The sequence below is a fragment of the Lynx canadensis genome, chromosome B2 (assembly GCF_007474595.2).
Source record: "Lynx canadensis isolate LIC74 chromosome B2, mLynCan4.pri.v2, whole genome shotgun sequence".
NCBI classification, from domain to species: Eukaryota; Metazoa; Chordata; class Mammalia; order Carnivora; family Felidae; genus Lynx; species Lynx canadensis.
Window position 1 is genome coordinate 20,802,793 of NC_044307.1, and position 23,500 is coordinate 20,826,292.

Sequence of the window (23,500 nt, forward strand, 5' to 3'; positions counted from 1 at the left end):
TTGGTTAAGCGTCAGACTTTGATTTTGCCTCAAGTCATGGTCTCACAGTTCGTGGGGTCCATTCGCACAGGCTGTCAGAGACTGCTTGGGATTCTCCCTCTGCCTCTCCTCCACTCACATACACACACACACACACACACACACACACACACACACACACTCTCTCTCTCTCTTTCCACTCATATACACACACACACACTCTCTCTCTCTCAAAATAAATAAACATAAAAAATTGGCTAACATGGTCAATTTTATGTTACGTACACCATGTGTGTGTGTGTGTGTTTGTGTATGTGCAAAACAGAGTCTGCTACATAGTGAGTGCTCAATAAATGTTAGCTATCCTTAGTGCTTTTAAAAGACTTCAGGAGAGAATACTGTTATAGCCAGTAGATCATAAATGTAGGCAAGAAGGTACTATCAGAAATAGGATTAAATAAACAGGTAAAATGGGTAACAATTATAGTAATTATTAGTATCAGTACTTTATGAATCAAAAATTAGATATTAAATGACAGGGGCTTGCAAATGCTTTTGTCAAAATTTAAGATAATAAATTGACAACCACTGTGGGGGGTTATATTGATAAAAATGTAAAACCTGCTCTCAAGGAGCCATAATCCAGTGAAGGAGTCTGAAACACAAAGAGGCAAGCATGGAAAATTAAAACATGCAAGGATCAAACAAAGCCTCTTATCATCTACATCTATATTTTAATGGATAGTTTGCAGTAGTTGATATTATACTTAAAAATCTGTAAAGAACCCTGGTTACATTTTACGTGTCATTCTTGCCCAGAAACCATACTAATCTTCTCTGTATTAGCCTCTGTATTATTTCAATTTTAGCATATGTGCTAAAACGGGCACTCTGGTTACATTTTTCCATACTATCCTACTTTTCCCCAATCCCACCACCCCACTTCTCCTTTCCACTTATTTCTCTCTTCTACCAGAAACCCAAGTATGCCTTTCAATCTTACTCTTCGGTTTCTTCCACTCAGCAAAATCAATGAAATCATATTGAAAAACAAAATGATAAATTAAGTTACAATATATAAAATTGCTGGTAATTCAAATGGTTTTGACCCACAAAAGCAGCAATTTTACATGGTTCAACATTATAATGCCAAAATCCTTAAGATTTTTATATCTGAATTTTATATATTTAGAAATTAAGTACAACAGCAGTAGTAAGACTTCAAATTGGCAAGTGAACAGTTGATTTCCATCTTATAAATCTGAAAGTTGTTTCTCATACCTGATGCCTAACAGCCAATCTGATCTAAATCCAGTCAACCTTTGTGTCATTATCAGTCACTTACTGAAATAATTAAAGTTTCATTTCTATTTGGAACCCACCTTGGAGTCTTTATCCTGGGTATCCAAGAATCACGATGTTGCTATTAGACATGAGATGATTAACATTTAATGCTTAAGTCTCACCTGGGTGATCCATCATAACAACAGAATATACTAAGAAAAAGAAAGGGACGACTGATTCATACAACATGGATTGATCTAAAAACACGTGGAGAAGAAGGTACGTATTGTAGGATTCTGTTTATGTGAATTCTAAAAAATATACATCTAATCAACAGCAACAAGAACCAGTCTGTGGTTGCCTAGAGGGGGGGCAGAGAAACTGCCTGGTAAAAGGGGCATATGGTAACTTTTGGAGATGATGGAAATGTTCTCTATCTTGATTAAGGTGATTTTGTTGGCAGGGGTAAAAGTTTGTCAAAAGTCAATGAAACTTACACTTAAAACGGATGTATTTTATTTTATAGAAGCAGTAAACCTCAATAAAAATGATTTACATGAAAGAAAATACAGTGTATTTTTAATTTTAATTAAAATCTAATTTTAATTAACAAGTGAAACATAAGCATCTGATTTTTAAAAATTAATGTATTATGGATAAAGCTAAAATCTTCTTCGACCACCTTCTCAATCCTGGTTTTCACTCCTAACCTCTCCCATCTATAACTCTTCCCCCAAATAATCGCTATTATGAATTTGGTATGGGTTCTTCTAAATCCTTAAAAATGTATTTACATACATATATGGTCACAGAAAATGTATAGTATTATATTGTACATAAATATAACTTGTATCTATCTTTCTTCAGCTTGTTATTTTCACTCAGCATTATATTTCTGAGATCTATCCATATTAATCTAGATAAAGTTTATTTCTTTTAGGTCCAATATAGTAATCACAAGACTATTCCATATTTTATTTAACCAGGCTATTTCCCTTCTGACAGATATGTAAATCATCTTTCCCTATTACAATTTACCAGTATAGTGGTAAATAGTAGTTCCTGAGGTGGCCACAGGGATTATAGGTGGTGTTCCAAGGGGACATTAACCTAACTGAAAGGTTTAGTTTTTTTTTAATGCAAATGTATTTGTGTATTATTTATATAGCTTAAGTACTGACTTTAATTAAAGAATTTTCTGATAAACTATAACAAAGAATGAAACAAAATCAGTAATAGGAAGCAATCATCTATTAAAATATAAGTAAAACAAAATTATAGGGCATGATAGTGTACTCATGGTTAGAAACATAAGTACTTACTGAAAATCAATAATCTGAGCACTAAACAAGTCACAGAAACACATTCTTTTACTCAAAGCAATTGTAATTAAAATATTGGCATATTGGTTATCATGGCATAAGCATAATTAATACATGCACAAATACCTCATTTATATTTTTTGCTTTCTTCTTTTATGACTATGGTGTCTTTCCCCATCCCTGAAATGACAGGAGTGGAAAAAAAAATATTACAAATGATGGACATTTTAATATCAGTGTTAAAACGATAACTCACTAGTAATATACTTCAGAACAAGTTATAACATGCATTCAGAACTAAACAGTAATTGTTTTTATTAAGCTGTACACTCAACATAACTTGAACTCATGGTCCTGAGATCTAGACTCACATGCTTTACCAACTGAGCCAGCAAGATGCCCCTAAACAGTTGTTTAAGAGTAAATGTAGAAAATTAAACGTTAAAACCAAGGGACAAAATTGACGTGGGGACAAGCAAAATGAGATTTTTTTAAGTTGCATTTTGGAGTTCCACTTTAAAGGTGATTTTGAATATACACTCATGAGAAGGGGAGAATTCATTTCAAATAAAATACTGAAGTCAGAAATGGTCTCATATCTTTATGCTGGCTCCTATCTCAGCTCCCTACAATTCATTCCACCTCAAGTGTGGATATCAAAGATTAGTCCTACACTACTGAGAAGGATGTATTTCCTACTGATACTCAGTTTATATTTAAACTCTAAATATATCCTCTCTAAAGGAAAATTATTTCATGTTTATATTTGAGGCTAATGTATTTAAGTCAATAAAAACTGACCAGAGATGCCAAGAATTACTCAAATGGAAGAAGCATGAACAAACCATAAGGAAGTAAAAGAATAACTCTGATAACTAAGAGTTAATTTGTGTATAATTATTATAAAATACCATTCATTATGTGAATCAAAAGGGATTACTAAGCAAATACTTCTTATTTATAAAAAAGGATAAAATCACAGCTAGCTTGAAACCTATGAAATGAATGACAGTGAGATGAGCAAAATTATTGAACCAATAAGCATTACTAATTCCTGATTACTATTGGCCCTGAAGAGAGAAAAGATATCATTTGAGAGGCCATTATTAGACAAACACTGGGCATATGTTACTAAGTAAGACATCGACCCGCCTTCAAGGAGCTCAGTCTAGTAGGGAGAGTAATAACATAAGTTCAATAAAAAGAACATGCTAAGCAGAGTGCTGACACGATGGGAGAGATCAGCTCTGCCTCAGTGAGAATAGGTTTCATGGAAATGACTAAGCTGGGTCTTAAAGGACAAGGAAGGGCTCACCAAGCAGGCTTTAAAAATAAAAATTAGGCAGCAGAACCTGACAGAGAAAGGCACAAATGTGGCACAGTACAGATGAGGAACTCTAAGTAATTCAGGCTGGCTACAGCATAATTTTGGCATTTCATGGGGTTTTGGCAAAATACAAGGATGGGTAGGCGGAGCCCTTATCCTGGAGGGTTTAAGAGCCATTCTAAACAATGTGAATTTTGACACTGAAAAGTTTTAAGAGTGAAAGTTCACTCTGGCAGTAGAGTAGGGATGTCTCCATATGAGACAAGCTTACAAGCAGATAGAACAATTAGGAAAAACTATCATTTTCCAGATGGACAGCAGTAAGGACAGAGACAAGGAGGTGCATGTAAAGTTATCTTCAGGTAAAACTGACAGCAATTAGGAACTAAATGGTAGGAATAAAATAGAAGCCACTAAAATAAATCCTTGACTTCTGCTTAGGTGAATAGATGATGGTCATCCCATTAATCAGAATATGGAATGCTGGGAAAAAAGGGGCAGAATGAGAAAAAGTATGTTCAATTAGAGACCTGATGAAAGTGAGATCCAGGCAGATGCCCAGAGGCAGCTGGACTACAGGAATAGACCACAAATGAATTACATTTATTATTTTAGTATTAGTTCATATTTTTCTAGCCATCAAATTCTATGAGAGTTATTAACAAGGGCAAAATTGACTTGACATTAAAATTTGGATCTTCTCTCTGACCCTATATACCCTTTAACTCAAGAATAAGCAGGAGAAACAAATAATAAGAAAAAGGAGGGAGGATGGAGCAGAAAAAAGAGATCTAGGCAAACACCTTGTTGACAGTTAACCTCCTACCTAGACATTACTTCCATATGTCATGACTAGGAAACTGACTAGGAGTAAAAGAGGGAAACCCACATCCAATCAGGCATATAGAGAACTATGCCACCAGAGCTGTGGTTATTTGAACTAACGTAAGACAAATGATATGAATTCTCATCAATTACTTACTCTCTGTACTGTAATTTACTCTTATAATCCATTTTCTCAACATACTCTACAACAGACAGATCTATTTACTTTTCAAAAGTAAACAGTTCAACATCAGATGATGCAGTGTTAGACTCACCTCTCTTTCCTTCTTCTTGAGTCCCAGTTTTTATCCTTATCTTTATTTCTTTTTCTTTTATGTGGACTCCTACTCCGATCCCTTCTATGTCGTGAACACTCAGCATCCAAATAGCTTCCACCAGACTGCCGTGAATCTACTGAAGCCGATCGCCTTTCTTCATTCCTGAAAAACAGAAAGAATAGTTCAGTTTTATTCTTTAATTTTTTTTAATGTTTATTTTTGAGAGAGACAGAGACAGAGCATGAGTATGGGGGGTACAAAAGAGAGGGAGATAGAATCTGAAGCAGGCTCCAGGCTCTGAGCTGTCAACACAGAGCCTGACACGGGGCTCAACCTCACGACCCTTGGGATCATGATCTGAGCCAAAGCTGGACGCTTAACCAACTGAGCCACCTAGGTGCCCCAGAACAGTTAAACACTGGTCTCCACCAAACACACACAGACACACCAGCTTAAAGTTGAATATTCTATATCAGAACAATGATAGAATCGATATAAATAGGTATAATAAGCTGGGGCACCTGGATGGCTCAGTGGGTTAAGCATCCAACTTTGGCTCAGGTCATGACCTCACGGTTTGTGAGTTTGAGCCCCACATCGGGCTCTATGATGACAGCTCAGAGCCTGGAGCCTGCTTCAGATTCTGTGCCTCCTTTGATCTCTGCCCCTCCCCTGCTCGTTCTCACTTTCTCTTTCTCTCAAATAATAAACAAACATTAAAAAAAAAATAGGTATAACCTTATATTCCATATGAGAAGACAGTTAAAGAAATATAGCTCTTAAATATTTTACTGTTTTAATATTTCATCAATATATTTGTTTCTCCAAAACTGTCAAAGGGCAATGTCACAGAGAAACCCTGGTATAATAATCTTGAGGAAGGACAACATGGAACAATTTAAGCATATTAATTAACTACAGTGTGTTATTAATGGTCTTGGAAATGCTGAAATTTAGTCAAATAATTATAAAGTAACAGATTAAAAAGAGAATATTTTCACCAGTAAACACCATGACATACTTTTCAGCATCATTCTCTGGTCTTTCCTGCTCTTCCTGCCAATGACTACTGAGTTCTTCCATGTGCACATTTATGACATCCCGAATCACCTTAGGAGAGATAAGCACCCAGTCTCAGATAAGAAAGTTTTTCAAAAAATTAAGCTAGAAAAATCACTGCTAACAATCATCCAAATATTTACTAAGAGTTATGACAGAATGAACTGTGGGATATGAGTTTAGAGAATATTAAAAATTCTGTGGCCAAATTACAACATGAATGGTCAATGAAAATACTATAGGGGCACCTGGGTGGCTCAGTCGGTTAAGCGGCTGGCTTTGGCTCAGGTCATGATCTCACTGTTCGTGAGTTCAAGCCCCATATCGGGTTCTGTGCTGATAGCTCAGAGCCTAGAGCCTGCTTCAGATTCTGTGTCTCCCTGTCTCTTTGCCCTTCCCCCACTCTCTCTCTCAAAAATAAATGTTAAAAAAGAAAAAGGAAAGTACTATAATCGTTGCTAAACTTGCTAGTTGATTGCTATCTTATGATTAAGAAAAATATCCCTATTTTTAAGAAATACATACTAAGTATTTAGTGACAAAAAAATCATGGGTTATGAAACTTAAATAGTTTAGAAAAAAAATAATGCATAGACAGAGATCAAGAGAGAGAAAAATATACAAATTAAGAGAGAGTGCAAATGACAAGCAAATGGGACAAAATGTTAACAGGTGATCAGGGTAAAGGATATTTAGGAGTTCTTTGTACTATTTTTAGTTTTGCAACTTATTTGTATGTTTGAGATTATTTACAAATAAAGCTTTTTAAAAATCTTGTAATTAAGATGAGAGACAAAATATGAAACATTATAGTCACTTCACAGATACTTTCCTGTAAGATTAATATAAACCCCTTACCTGTAAGAACCATTTGGAAGTTTCTTTCTTTCCTATTTATCCATGCCATCAAGCACAGGGCTAGTGAACTGAGAAGCACAGATGAAACTAAAATAGAAGGTTACATTTCCCTCATGCCTAATTAGAAAATGTTTTAAGAAGGTACAGGGGACAAGGGGCAATCTCAAAGACAAACACTAAAAAGTTCAGTTCTGACTGAGTTTCTCCCTACTTCAAGGAAACTTTCAATGGCTCCCAAAGTAAAATGCAACAGTGTCCAAATTCCTTAATAAAGCCTTTGAAGCCTTTCATGATTTTACTACATCACATAGCAGAAACCAGCCTTATCTCCTACTGGAGGTTCAGAAACCCTAAATGCTAGCCATCTTGGACTACTAATGGGTATCTCAAAAACTATACCTCTATTTATTTTTAGGAACACTAACCCTTCCACCTGGAATATCCTCATCTACCACTTCCCCTCCTCCACCATATTCTCCTGAGAAAATCTTAGATGTGTCCAAGTACAATCCAGAGAGTGACATGAGTCATAGACACCTGAATTCCAATTCTAGCTCCAGCACTTCCCGAGTAGCCCCCCATGACTCTCTGACTAGCTCTACATGAACTCCGTGAAGCCCAAGTATTATTGGACAGTTTCCACAGACCTAACCTTGCATAGATTCGCCATAGGAAAGAGCTGATGAACAGACATTCTTTATCCTTCCTGCTTCTCCCTTTCCCTCAAATGCTATCTTCTCTATGAAGCCCATACCAATCTTATCTTTGAAAAATAATCGCTCTTTTCTCCCATATACTTTGATCTCACTTTATTTTAGTACTGAATGAAAGCTGTATTTTGAAAGCTCTGTTCCACTTGTATAAACTATTCTAAGCTCCTTAAGGGTGGTGTCTGTGTGCCATTTATCTTTACCTACCCAACAGCAGTGTGTTATGCACAGTAACTACAGTAGGTAACTTTTTTCTGAAATTTGACAAAGTTCAGGTTTAGTCCAAACAAAAATTATAGAGGACATGAATGAAGCTAGAAATAGATAAAATGTTGGAAAATTCATGACCAGGAATTTGATAAATCACTGAGAGATTTGTAAACACTTAAGTTTTTACAGATGAAAGGTATTTAGGATCTGCTTCCAAAATTACCAATGTGGAGGAAGGAGGTAGCAAGTGAGGATATAAAGAAAATGACAAGGCCATAATGTTGATAATTGTTGAAGCTGAGTGACAGGGACAAAAGAGTTCATTAGACTATTCCACCCACTTTAGCACATGCTTGAATATTTCCATAATAAAAAGTTAACCACAGGGGCGCCTATCTAGCTTAGTCCCAAAAGTGTGTGGCTGGCTCTTGGTCTCTGGGTCGTAAGTTTGAGGGCCATGTTGGGTACAGAGATTACTTATATAAATAAACTTTAAACAAAACAAAAAAAAAAAGGTTAACCATAAAATTGTGAAGAACACTAGCAGCAACACTTACACTTGGTTACAAGGTACTGAGACCAGAGAAGAAACAACTGACGAACCACCAAGTATTTGAGGGACTGTACGAATACTTAGGTAATATGACGAGGTCCCAGACCTCTACTGGAAGAGATAAGACTGAAACATATACTTTAATTATACAAAGAACAGCATAAGATTAAATGCTAAGCTATGTGGTACAGAGAGCTTTAAAACAATAAATCAACAAATGACTGAGTCAACTAGCACCTCATGGAAACAACGGGCCTTAAAATTTGTATCAAGATTTAAAATAACAATAAAGAGCATTTCAGGTGAGAAAACATGTTATTTGGACAGGTAGATAAGAATAAATGTGTGTAATCAGATACAGTTTAAGAGACATGCTTGACTAAAGCAAAATAAAATGCTTGGTAAAATAAGGTCAGATTATGGAAGGTCTTAGAAATCATAGAGAGAAGTTAAGAAATAATGTGGGAAGAATTTAGAGATTCAATAAGGAGATTATTTGTAGAGTCTGGGCAAGGTAATTCATGTACCAAAAAATTCATCAACTCTGACTATCCACTAAAGGACATCTGAAAATAACTTTGGATATACATCAAGAGATTAATACATAAATAATTTATACCAGACATTTCTTAAGCCCAAACATTTAGAAGAGTACATAAAAGCATGCTAAAATTTCTGTAAGGAAAAGACAACGGCTGTTTGTTGACCAACTTCTGTGTCTACATGCATTATCTCAATCAATTCTTATAACACCCCCACAAAATCTACATAAAATGTATAAAATGAAAAAAGTTGCAACTTAAAAAGCTCAAAGAATTTGTGCAAGTCAAATAGCGAATGACAAAGAGTGCAATCAACACTCAAACCCAGGTCTAAGGCCAAAATCTATGCACTTATCATGATATAACGCTTTCTCCAAAGTAGGTATTTTTTAAGATTGTACAACCTCTTTACATAAGATTTTTGTACCTTGAAAAGGCCTTATTTGCCTGGTACAGTGGATCTGAAAGTAATGGAGCAAATACAAATCAGGTATTTGTATTTCAAGGTGGCCACCTTAAAGTTATTTTCTTTCAAAAAACCTCTATGAACTGTGGAAATCCATAGAACAGACTTAGAAAACTATCAAAGGGACATTCTGTTCTCAACAAAGCTTTAAGAGATTATGTAAAGCTTACCTCAGTATATGATTTCTTGGTTATGTGAACATTCTTAGCTCTATAGGACTGGCGTCTTCTTTTATAATCTCTCACTTCTGCTAGGATTTCAAGGTAAGACTTTGGACTTTTTCGACTATTATCTAATAAAAGAATAAAACAAAATTATTACATCCTTGGAAGCTTTTAGATTCTTACTAATTAGCAGGAAGAAAGACCGCAATCATCCAATATTTCAACATGTTTCCATGCATACAAAAACATCCTAAAAACTCCATATTATACAAATAGACTAAGTTTTATATCATTCCTTTTCTCCATTAGTTGAACCTAAGATTGTTAAGGTACAAAGATTAAAAGACCAGCACAGCTATAAGTGACATTCTTATAGAAGGAAAATATGCTTAATACAAAGGACAGAGAGCAAAATTTCATGCCCTGAGTAAATATCTTAACATATATGTGAATATCAGATAATGCAAAATCATCCTCTTTCAACTCAAAGTGGCCTAACAACTAAATCTTTGTAACACTCAAAGAGCGAAATGACAATTAAGAAATATAAAACTATTATATTCATCTCAAACCTTGATTGACTTTGGCAGCCAAGTCTACAAAGAGATCACTGTCATTTTCAATAATTTGAGAATCCGAGCGCTTTTTCTTCGTCTCCTCCATTACAAAATCATAGAGGGCAAGACGATCAGCTTGTGTTAGATCACAAACAAACCGTTTGTGATTCAGAGGAACTTCAACAGGTAATGAAGAATAAATCCCTAGTAAAAATAAAACCACAAGAATAAACAATACATGAAGCATTGTGGACTTAAAATTTACTCTTTATCTTTAAACATGCGCTGTAATAATGCAACATTAACACAATTGTTTTCACAGTAATCCCTAAAATATAAAAAATATCCGTCTGTGTCATAAATAATAAACAGTGACTTTATCCTCAAAGCCATACCCACAGAAAGCATGTACTGTGGATGTTTGCTATTCTCTCCAACAATGTTAAGACACATCCCATGAAGGCAAGCAATAATAACCATGAGATAATTTGCTCATAAGGAAACCTTCTGGGTAACAATTTTTAAAAGGCTACCCATATGATAAAAATAGTAACTTTCTTGCTGTTTATATGCTTTTTCCCGTAAGAGCTTGGGAAAAAATGCTTTTAATAGGTAATACACGTTGTAGTCCCTCTGAAAATATATTATAGAAATATGAAAAATGTGTAAAAAATGTCTTTTTTATATGAGACATCAAGTTAGATGCTCCGTATTCAAAATATACCCCACTTTTGCAATGACTTAGAGCCAGGGACGAAAACACAATTAACTAGGTAGCAGAAATCCCAAACTTCCTCAGACCAGAGAAAGACAGGTAAAACTGAGACTAAATTTGTTTTAATTTTCGGAAGAGGAAGCATATTGACACAACCAAATTAATTTAAAAGAGTTAAGAGCACTGCCCCCCCCAACAGTCACAGAACTTTCTAAAATCTGCTCATTAATGAAAGAAAGTAAATACAATACCTTGATATGATGTATTAAACATTGAAGAAAATTTTTGTTTTGAGATTCAAATTTTCTCAAAGAAATAAAAATTTATGGTAACTGTAAATAAAGCAATTGTTTTAACACAATTCTTTCTAGCCTTCATTATTTACTGATGCAAACAATAAATAGGAGCTACTACCCTAAAGTAATAACTTTGGTTCACAGAACAAGTAAGATCAGTAGCTCTTCCCAGATACTTTTATTTGATAAAGTCTAGCCTTAACTTCCCAGGTAAAGAGGCAAAAGAATAATTCAAGTAAGAGCAAACTACCAACTAAGCACTACAACACAAAAAAAGAGATGACTTTACATTTGTCTACATTAGGAGGAGGGCTACACTGAATATGAGTCCATGAATAGATGTGGATAACAATACAGGGTCATTTGTATTAGTCGAAGGGTTTTGAATTAGTAGAGAAGGGTTTCCTTTCAAGTCAATCAATTTTACTATAATTGTGGCAGACACTATGAAAAGCTTTTTTATGAAGGCAGATGTGAAAACATTTAATTTTGTACCATAAAAATGAATTAGCTTTGATAAGCCTAATTCCTTTGAATATAGGCTTTTATAAAAATCTGGGAGAAAAATACAAAGATTAGAAAACACTGATATATTACAAACAAGATCCACATAAACCTTTGCCTATTATTTTTAGACAAAGAAATATAATTTCCTCCTTAAATTATTCTGAGTTGTCTTCATTCATCTTAAATTTCTGTATGGTGATGATGGATACTTAAATTCCTTGAAATTCAACGAAAATTCCAAAGATTCTAATACTGTGACAGTGGTTAAGATCAAGTTTAGAAATTTGAGTGATACTTTTAAAAGGATATCATTTGCAAAAAGGATACTGCATATCTTTAAATAAGGAGTACATTCAGGTTCCTAATTCCTCTTTATACTCACCCCAATTACTGAAAAAGAAAAAGTACAGGAAAAGTTAAACAACAAACTGCATTCAAATAATTCAGAACATAGATATTTCTGACAAAAAAAAAAAAAGGATAAACACAAATAAGCTTACATTTCCATAAAATGTAACTTTTCAAACACAAGCTTCTACAGGATTTAGAAATACACCTAGACGTGCTGTAATCATATTAAATTCCATGATCCTCTACTTTTTTTTGTAGTAGCCTTTTAAAAGCTGTAGCAATATATATATATAACATAAAATTTACCATCTAACCATTTTTAAGTGTACAGCTTAGAGGCATTAAGTATATTACATTGTTTTGCAACCATAACTTCTGTCCGTCTCCAGAAGTTTTTCTTCACCCAAACTGAAACTCTAATCTACCTTTTTAGTAACTCTAATTCTTTCTTTTTAGTCACTTTTGCCATCACAGAGCATCTTAAACGTATGACATATATAATATTAAACATTAATAGAAGGTACTGGCTCAAAGATACAAATTCAGAATTTTAGGGAGAATACAGAGTCAATTTCCAACATCAGAGATAAAGAAATTAAGGCCCATAGAGGTAAAATGACTTGCCCAAGTCACACAAGTGGTAAGAGATTAGGTCTAGAACCAATCTACTAGGGTTTCTCAAGGGTTTAGTATAATACACTGATCTTCAAATCATGGCCATGATTCAAATATAGTCATGAAATTGAAATACAGCAAATAATACTGAAAGAAAAAGATACGCCACTAAATGTAAAATGATTGTTTATGATTAAAATTAGCATCTTGGTTATAAAATTAACATCTCATGGTTGATAATAGGTAAGTACATCTCATGGTTGCATCAAGCTTTCACAAGTTCATGAATTGAGAATTCTGTACACTGAGTGGAGACCTGGTATGACTGACAAAATGGAAACATAAATATAACTTATCAAAAACTTACAACTTAGTACAAGACACACAAAATATTAATTAAATGGGAAAATGTAAATTTGCTTATGTTAGTCATTCTTCCTTCAAAGTAAATAAATCAGTAACATATTAAAAAAGATTCTTGTTCTAGGCTGTAAGATTTAAAAATGTGTAAGACATAAGTGGGTCACAAAAATAATGTCTATTGAGAAACTGCAGAGCTCTACACAAGATGAAAAAAAGTTTTAAAAAGAGGGTTACAGATCATTTAAGAAAAAATTCTTAACAGTTTAATTTAATAGAGTATGAAAACAAAATAAAAGTTCCTCTTAACTTTTCTACTGAAAGAACCATTCAAAGTAATTCTTTGCTTCTGTAAAGAACTAAATTCAATGTCTAATCCACCTTATTACTTAGTTAATATAAATTAAAAAACTTGAGAACATTAAGTTACCCACATATATAAAATTCTCACCCATTTCATTATCTTAATATGGCTTTCTATACATTAATGTGCTTAGAAATAAATTGCTTAGACAATAGAAATTACCATATATTAGAGCTAGTGCTAGTTTAGCATTCATTATCTCCATTGTTTTAAACAACATTGTAAGATAGTTTTATACTACAGAAAAGGAAACAAAACCTCAGGAAAACTGTCATTTGTACCAGGCCAAGCAACTAGTTTCCTTCCTTAAAATAGGCTTACAAACTAGAACAAACAATGAACACTACTAATAGCAGTGAGTAGGTACAGATTTGAAGTCTGTGATTACCTTGTACTTACTTATAATAGACATAATAAATAATGAATATATGAGCAACAGCTAGAATCTTAGTCCATAAATTTCACTAAATGAAATTTTCTAACAGAAAACAGAATAACTCAGTTCAGAGTGTGCACCAAAATTCAGAACTTGGCCCTCAATCCAGCTTTGCTATTACCAAGACTTGCTATTATCTAACGAAGGAGTGTTAACCCATTTCTGTGTGTCTCTAATTTCTTCACCTGATATGGAGGGGAAAATATTTGTCCAGATTATCCCAAGTTAGTTATGAAAGAGAAACAAAATACATAAAACAGCTTTAAAAAAGAATCCATTTAAAAAAAAAATAAAATATTGAGAGCCTTCAGAACAAACACACCAGAACCTTATCATTACTCTCAGATAGAGTTTGTTTCCTTATCTGTAAATCAGATGCCAGATTAGATGATTTTCCAGTTCTCTTTCAACTCTAAAATAAATTCAGCAAATCTATCTGACTAGTTAAAGTCAAAAAGGCCTTTAACTATTAACCCCTCCAAAAAGACAATAGCAAAATCCTCTACATTTTTATTGGTTTGTTAACTAAACTGGGGGTAAGAGACAGAATCAATAATAAGGGCCACAAAAAGGCTTGATTGATCAGAGCTCAGTAATCTCTTCAAGTAAGAGTCAAATGTCTCCCTCAAAGAAAAAAAACTCTAGAATTTGGCAAAAAGTACATAAAAATGGGAGCTTTAAAACAGGAAATACAAGAAATGTGCTTCTGGCTGTTGCATGGAACCAATGTAATATACACCACCGGTAAGAGAGTTCCTCCTCCTGAAGCCACAGTGCAGCTTAAGAAAAAATCAAGTCCAGATATTGGCTTAGAACAAAGGGTAAAGACTGAACTTCAGCAAGGGAGAAACAAATCCTAACTACGGGCTAATGAATATAATTGAGCTAGAAAGAAAAATGAGGAGAGGGAAAAAAAAGGTAAGATGCCCAAAGAAATCTGTCTTTAGAAGGTTCAAAGACAACTCAGAAACCCTTATAAGAAGGAGCCAGTAATGCTTTGGCTACATGTTATATCTAGGTTCAGAAATCTATTAACTCTATCTACTCATTTACTTCTATGTTTGGGATGGATTTCGTTTTCTTTTCATTTCCTAAAAGCTCATACTTAAAAATTCTAACCTAGTCTCTGCTAAAGTAAGTCCCTGGAAGAAGGGACTGGGCATGAAGGGGTCCACAAACTTTCTGAACCTGTATGGAAAACCTTGTGTTTGGGCTTTATTCTCAAATTTTCTTTCAGCCTAAGCCTTTCCTTTTACATTGTGTTTCAATATCCTCACATTTAACAATGGGCTAATTCTCAAAAAGGAAAGAAATCTCAGGGTTAGACAATCTCAGTGGGATTTAGTTACCAAATAATTGGAATAAAAATGATCTACAAGATAATCTCACCTATTAGGTGATTCCAAGGCATGAAACCCTAGCTAAGACAGCAGCCCAGTGAGATTCTGCTATATTTGAGCAGAAAATATCTAACAAATGAAGCTGACACCAAACACATTGGCCTAATGTTAAATGTAAAACTTAACTTTTCCCATGTAACTGTTTGCACAAGATTTTTCTTAAAAATTAGTAACATGTACTTAAAAAATAGTTTGAATTATTAATTAGCTCAAATTATGATGCTACTTACTTTGATTATAACAATCACCCTCTTTTCCAACTGCAGTTCTAGCTTGTTTAATTATCTGGAATTGTGAGTCCTTATCTGTCAAAAAAGCACCCATAAACACAGAATGAATCATCAGTGTCCACAACTAAATTAACTAATTGGTTTCTAATCCAAGCTCTTTGGGCACATTGACAAATCTTCCAGAATCTTAAGAACAAAACACCCACATCACTCCCCACGTAATCTGAACGCAGAATTCTTTCAGATCTAGCTAGAACCCAGTAAGTAACAAGACTTCAATCGGTTCAGAAAACATTACCATCAGGCATACTGCAGTTGTTGCAAATTTTAGCAACCAGTAATAGCTACCATTTCTTGACTCTAGCATTTTACATATATATCATTTAATCCTCACAAAGGTGCTATTATCATCATCCCCCATTTTATGAAGAAATTTAGGCAACAAAAATGTTAAATTACCTTTCTGAAAGTCACAAATCTATTAGTGACAAAACCAGGAGTTGAATCAGGGCATTCTGATTCCACAACCTGAAATTTTAACCTCTGTCTATGCTGTTAACACCTGGAACACACTTCCATACTCAGTCTGCAAACTGTGTTGTGTGGCCAGATTTTTGTTATAACCAAGAAAGAAAGTATCTGTCTTACTGTACAAAGCTTTCCATGACCTATTAATAAAAGCCTCATCTCTAAATTTCAGATTAAGCAAACTACTTTCACTGTACATTAATTAATCCTACATTCTCTCAAGGTACAAAATGTCCTTCTTAATCACAAGAATACTAAAAAGTCGATTCTTTTGATAATTCAAAAATGAAATATCAATGCCTATAGTAAGATATTTTTAAATTATAATTAAATTTGGGGCGCCTGGGTGGCTCAGTCGGTTAAGCGTCCGACTTCAGCTCAGGTCACGATCTCGCTGTCCGCAAGTTCGAGCCCCGCGTCAGGCTCTGGGCTGATGGCTCAGAGCCTGGAGCCTGCTTCCGATTCTGTGTCTCCCTCTCTCTCTGCCCCTCCCCCGTTCATGCTGTGTCTCTCTCTGTCTCAAAAATAAATAAACGTTAAAAAAAAAATTAAATTATAATTAAATTAATACTTACTCAAAGTAATTGAAGGTATCTTCACATTCTCATAGAAAAAATCAGAATTATACATTTTATCCTAAATGGTAAAAAAAAAAAAAAAAAAAGTTAGTATTCTTGAGTAACAGATAATTGACTATTTTAAGATTTGACATGAACAAAAGATTATATCATTTAAATATTTCTTAATAAAGTTTGCAAAATTAGGCAAGTACCATTCCACCCCACAAATGACTATTATTTTGACAGAAAACCTCACACTATATCTTCCGAATACTGTAAATTTATTAATGTAGGAATTACATGACATATATACATAATAAATATAGGGTACCTCTTCTTCTTTGGTATAGCCCAGTTTCCTCAATCTACAAGATACCATGTGCTTTGCTAAAGATGATTTAGGCATGTGATGATTGGAATCATAGGGGCATATCACAACGTCATCCTATAAAAAAGAAATAGAAGCAAAAAAAAGGGGTACATAATATTTAAATAAATGATTATACCATTAAAAGTTTACTACTCGATTAAGTGGTACTATCCATTCATCTCTTCTGGAGGCCTCTTTCCCAACCCCCTGTGTAATGTATGTGCCCATTAAAAACAAAAACAAAAACCTCCCTCCTTCAATCTCTCTCTCCTTTATAGCCCCCTCTCCACTCCTTCAAAGCCCAACCCTTTGAAAGATTTGTTTACAAACTACCAGTCAGGAGGTTACTAACAATCATCTTACTACTATAGCCAAAGCACATGTCAGACTCTTTAAAATACGTGAACTCTTAGAAGGTTACAATCCAACTGTTCATTTCTGTCATCCTCATACAGTCTTCATGTCCTACCTCTCTGGTTCCTTCTACTTGGTCTCCTCTAGAGACGTCTTCCTTGGGGCACCTGGGTGGCTCCAGTCGGTTAAACATCCGACTTCGGCTCAGGTCAGGATCTCATAGTTCTTGGGTTTGAGCCCCGCATTGGGCTCTGTGCTGATAGCTCAGAGCCTGGAGCCTGCTTCAGATTCTATGTCTCCCTCCCTCCCTCCCTCTCTCTCTCAAAAATAAATAAACATTAAAATATTAAAAAAAAAAAAAAAAAAAAAAGATGCCTTCCTTGTTCTACCTGTACCCCTATAAATGCTGATGTTTTATGTAAGTCAAACCAGTGACTTTGTGCCATTTGATATACACTTACTAGAAGATCTCATGGCTTCAATTTCTACTATATAGTAAGGACTCCCAAAATCTAAATCTTTAGACCTGGATTCTCTCCTGAGTACCTTGTACTAAAAACACTAACAATCCACTATAACAAAAATAAGTTAATTATATTCATGGTCTCCTGACCCCCAAACCTATTCCTCTTGGGTTTCCCAGTTTCAGTGAAAGGTCCCACTTTCTCAAGTAGAAAACCGTCTCTTCTCCCTCATCACTCACATCTAATCAATCACCTAGTCCTTTTCACTAAACAACTCTGAAATCCTACCACATAATCCATCCTCTCTGCCACTTCCCCACTTCAGGACATCATCATCTCTCTTCTGGATTACAACAGCCTTTGCCTAACTGCTCTGCTTCCAGATCTGTTGTCCCTTCCACTCTCCACAATGCAGCTACTTTGAATTCCAGGTCTGCTACTTACTGATTACATGAACTTGGTTCAGGTACTTAGCCTTTCTTTGCCTAAGTTTCCTCATCTAAAAAATGGGTAAAACGGGACTTCTGTCACAGATCTATTGTGAAGATTAAATAAGTTATACACGAGTTTATACACATAAAACAATTCAAACAGAGCCTGGAACATAGCAAGTGTCAATAAATGTAAGCAATTATTATTTTATTGAATGGCAAATATGATGATACAGTATGGCTTAAAATACTTCCATAGCTCATAAAAAAAAAAAATCCAGATTCTTTACTATGGCTGACACAAGGACCTTTAAGATCTGGACCCTTCCCACCATCATCCCCCTCTTTCTCTATAGCCAATGCTTACCTATCCTTAACCACCTTAGGTTTCCTGATCTGGTCACATCCTTTTCCCCTGCTGTTGATGCTTTCCCTGTGCTTCACCCAGCTAATTCAGCATACTTTTATCAGCTGAGAATTCACCCTATCCAGGAAACCTCCACAGTCCTACGACAGCCTCCAATAACCTGTACTACAGCTAGTCACAGACTGAGTCACATTATAATGTAGGCTGATTTCTCTGCACTCCCCGTCACCACACCCAGACAGTAAGCTCTGCAACAGGACCTGTGACTACTGTTCCCTGTACTTCAGCATTAAAACACTCCTGCAGAAAAGTGAGGCTTCATTAACTATCTGGACTGCACCTATTCCAGGAATGATGACTATCACGTACCAGGATTTTTAAACCAGTCACTGTCTTGAATAGCAGACCTTGGCTCGGTAAAATTTAGATGTACACTCACAGCTAATTGTCATAATTTTGGAATTTTACAAAGAAGTTTTAGAGGGGCAGCATGGCAATTAAACACACAGACTCTCGGGAGTCAGAATGCCTGGGTTCAAAATCCCAATCGCCCTTTACTAGCAGTGTGTCCTAGGCAACAAATTACCACCTCTCTGGCTTTGTTTTCTCATCTATAACATGTGGCTAATAGTACCTACCTCATAGGGTAATTAGAAGCATTAAACGAGGTAACTAACCTATATAATAAATAGCATAAGCAAAGTGCTATTTAAGTGTTATTAGAAATTTCAGTGGTAAGGAAAGGCATGGTAGGATCCACTCAATGGAATTCACAGCTTCAAACACCCCTCTAAACAAACAACAAAGATCTTTTTAGGGGCACCTGGGTGGCTCAGACAGTTAAGCATCCAACTGGTTTCCGCTCAGGTCATGATCTCACAGTTTGGTAAGTTCTAACCCCACTGAGGGCTCTGCACTGGCAGAGGGGAGCTTGCTTGGGATTCTCTTTCTCCCTCTCTGCCCCTCCCCCACTCGCGCTGTCTCTGTCTCTCTCAATTATATAAACTTTAAAAAAAAAATCTTTTAAAAATTTCCAACAGGACTTTAAGAAACGTGAATTGTTTGTGTGTAAACTAAATATACTCTAACTGCCTTTGGGGAGTCAGTCATGTAATTTAAACCTGGGAGAAATTATTAGAGCTCGGTAAACCCAGAAAGAGTATTAGAGATCATGAATTATCCGAGTGAAGCGCTTCCGTTCCTCCCATCCCATGAAAAATAACCAAAAATCAGGACTGTTCACTCTCATACACGTGCCTACATTTTTAAAAGCAATTTTAACGTTCAAAAGAGTTGCTAGTCACCATCTCTTAGTGACATCCTCTAATAATCCTAGAATCGGTGCTGTCCCATGCGGAAGCGTACAACTTTAAGGCAGAGACAGCTGAACTCCCAAGCTCTCTCCCGACGCCGAATCTGGTGCAACTGCGGCATCCATGTGACAGATGACAAAGCAAACGGCCAACACGTCTGCTAGCAGCACTCCGACTCCCCTATTTTCTAGGTAAACCCGAGACCTGCCACCCCTCCCCACCCACCGCATTTTCACCTCCTCAAACCCAAGCTCCGCGCTAGGAGCGCCGCACAGGTGGCGGGTGCGCGTCGTTCCGGCGGCTCCCGCGCGCCCCACCCGAGGCCCGCCGGCTACAGGCGCACCAGGCCGGGTCCCGGGCGCCCACCACGGCGCTGCAGACGGGCGGGGGCTCCCACGCGGAGTCCTCCCCCGCCAGAAAAGACCGCAGGCGGAGAGCCCCCAAAAGGACCCTGCGCGCAAGCCGCCCTCACCTCTGCCGCCCCCTCCTCCCCGGGGTCCAGCCGATCCAGGCTCCAGCCCAGGGACGCCGTCACCTCCTCCAGCGTCCGGCAGCAGCTCTCCACGAACTCGCTAAGCTCCTGCTGCAGCCGCCGCCGCTCCTCCACAGGAGGCGGCTCGCCCTCCATGGCCGCACCCGGCCCGCCAGAAAGAAGCGGCAGAACAGCCGGCCCCGCGCGCGGGCCTCTGGGAGGTGTGGGCGGGGCCATGCCGCCACGTGACTGGAACCGCCTATAGGAAAAGGCCCCGGAAGGAGCAGAGCTGTCATTTAGAGAGGTGTTCCCCGGTCTCTTCCCGGTGTTGCAACTTGGTAATTGCTCCCGGATGCGTTTGCGACGGGGCTTCTCTGAACTGCATTCCAGCCTGACCCCACAATTGTAAAAAAAAAAAAAAAAAAGTTTATGTCGCCCTTTGCTCAGTTGCCTCTAAGATGCTCCGTCCTTCCGACGAAACCAGGCCATATTGGGATGAGGCCTTCACTTAATCCGGCGACTAGTACAGGCCCCTGGCAGCTCCCACTGGACACTTGCCCGAACCTTGGCCTCTGTCTCGGAACTCGTCTGCGTCTACTCAGCCCTCATCCTGCACGACGATGAGATGGCAGTCACGGAGGATAGGATCGATGCCCTCATTAAATGTTGAACCTTTCTGGCCAGTGTCACCATCAGGAACCTCATCTCAACGTAGGGGCTGGTGTACCTGCCCCAGCGGCTGGCGCTGCACTTTCTAAGAAGAAGAAAGTGGGAGCAAATAAAAGAATCAGAGGAGTCTGATGATGGCATGCATGAGCTTTGGGTCTTTTTGACTAAACCTCTTTCAACGTGTTCAATAAAAAACTGAACTTTTTTTTTTAATGGTTTATAACTACGGAAAGTTTAAAGAGTAGTACAAGGAGAATTTGCAAAGCCGTCCTCCAGCTGGTTAACATTTGCCTACGTTTGCTTTCTCTCGCTCTCTCCACACACACACAACCTCACATACTTATTTTGCAGAATTATTTAAGGGTCAGGTGCAGCTGTTTCAACCCCCAAATAGGTCTGTATGCATCTCCTAAGAATAAGGATATTGTCCTGCATAACCACCATACATGATTAAACCTCAGATAAATAATAATTTCGTAAAACCATCTAATGTTCAGTTTATATTCAAATTTCCCCAATTGTCTACAAAATTCCTTTCACAGCCATTTGATTAGTTTTTTCAACCCATGAACTGTAATCGGTTCTTGTCTCTTTTAACCGGGAATGTCTCCCCACCCTCCTTTTTAAAAATTTTTTAACATATATTTATTTTTGAGAGAGTGAGAGGAGGGGAGAGGGGGAGAATCCGAAGCAGGCTCCAGGCTCTAAGCTGTCAGCACAGAGCCTGAGGTGGGGCTTGAAATCACAAACCACGAGGTCGTGACCTGAGCCAAAGTCAGATGCTTAACTGACTGAGCCACACAGGCACACCCCACACCCTCCTTTTTAAATTAAGTCATTGAATTTTGTCAGGAGCCTCAGCCAGTTATCTCATAGAATGTTCCTCTTTCTGGATTTATCAGGTTTTTCCCCCTATGATTAGATTTTTTTAATAATTTTTGCAAGGAGATGTGTATGCCTCTTTATTACATCTCATGGAGGACACCCATCTTAAATTCTCCTTCTATTAGTAATGCTAAATTTGATCACTTGGTAAAGGTAGAGAGCTGTATCACTCTGCTGTAGGACATTTTCCTCTGTGGGATGATACTTTGAAGCCTATGAGTCTTCTTCCCCAACAAACTGATATAATACTTCAGTGAATCTGTCATTATGTTAGGAGTTATAAATGATGATTCTCTAGTATTGTCATGGCTTCTGTATTTGTTAGCCGGCATTCTTACCACACTTTCTTTTTGTTCACTATGAAATCAAGGGATTTTTAAAATTTTTTTTATTTTTGAGAGAGAGCACGAGCAAGGGAGGGGTAGAGAGAGAAGGAGACACAGAATCCCAAGCAGACTCCAGGCTCTGAGCTGTCAGCATGGAAACCAATACAGGGCTCCAACCATGAGATCATGACCTGAGCCCAACCAAATGAGCCACCCAGGCGCCCTGAATCAAGGGAATTTTAAAATCATTATTGGTTTGAGGTTTCTTAATTCATTATTACATACTCTGTTACCATCACAATTCTTAACTGATTCTCAAATTGTCCCAACCTTGACCAGTGGAAGGTTGGTTTGATTCCTTTTCCTTGCTTTGATTAACCCAAGCTTACTTTGTACATTTCCTATCCAAGACCTGGAATCAACCCTTTTAATTTCCCCAAATGGTTTTAACTCCCAGAACCTAATCCCTCTTATATTATTTTATACTATTTTCAAGCTTAATGTCAAATCTTTGCTTCCCTTTGCACTTACTTCTATCAGATGGAGAAACTGTGGACAGAATAGCTATTTCAGATAGTACAATTCTCTCACCAAAAAAAAAAAAAAAGTTTTGAGTATAAATAAGCAGTACCCAAAAATACGGAAATAGGCCAAGAGCTGCAAGCAGATATGAAGGGATGAATTCCAGTTTATTCATACTTTGTCCACAGCATACCTACCTTTATCAGCATTTATATGTTTAGCTCAACTAGCCTAGAAAACGTGAGACTATTTTTGAATGTGAAATGATGACTGTCATTGAAAAGTTGTATATATACTCCCCTTTTCTGTGGAGGCTCACTATAAATGAGCCAAATCAAAACTTATCCAAGGCCAAGCAAGTCCTGTCTCTAGGACACAGCCTATCTCGTCTCAGAGCTTAATAACAACTTTCACCAACAGCTTAGAGGTATACTCTTTCAACCCTAAGAACTGCTTTACATGGATACTTATTCATCTGTTTAATCACCATTTTTTCTAGAGAGATCTCCTGTCCCATTCTAGATTAGGCCTCTATGATAGGCTGAATTGTGTGTTGTCCTCACCACCACCATCACCCCCATTCATATCCTGGAGCCCTAACCTCCAATGTGACTTATTTGGAGTTATGGACTGTAAGAAGGTAATGAAGGTTAAATGAAGTCATAAAGAAGAGACTCTAATGTGATAAAACTCAAGTCCTTCTAAGACAAGCAAGACACAACAGGGCTTCCCCCGCCCCACTCCTTACTGCCTACCATTCAGAAAGAGAGCTCCCACCAGAAACCAATCTAAGGACACCTTGATCTTGGACTTCTAGCCTCTAGAACTGAG

General features: G+C 36.9%; 1 protein-coding gene and 1 pseudogene across 1 annotated transcript; both read right to left on the bottom strand.

Moving 5' to 3' along the window:
- Positions 1 to 748: 748 nt before the first annotated feature.
- LOC115515131 lies at positions 749 to 869 on the bottom strand (annotated as a pseudogene).
- Positions 870 to 2,492: 1,623 nt separating this feature from the next.
- On the bottom strand, positions 2,493 to 20,450 carry SNRNP48 (small nuclear ribonucleoprotein U11/U12 subunit 48). The gene is made up of 9 exons (XM_030314882.2): positions 20,268 to 20,450; positions 16,828 to 16,941; positions 16,512 to 16,572; positions 15,409 to 15,483; positions 10,150 to 10,338; positions 9,584 to 9,705; positions 6,037 to 6,125; positions 5,013 to 5,177; positions 2,493 to 2,765 (listed from the first exon to the last, which is right to left on the bottom strand). The coding sequence occupies exons 1-9, from the start codon at positions 20,421 to 20,423 to the stop codon at positions 2,717 to 2,719; spliced, it is 1,020 nt and encodes a 339-aa protein (XP_030170742.1). The 5' UTR covers positions 20,424 to 20,450; the 3' UTR covers positions 2,493 to 2,716.
- Positions 20,451 to 23,500: the final 3,050 nt, after the last annotated feature.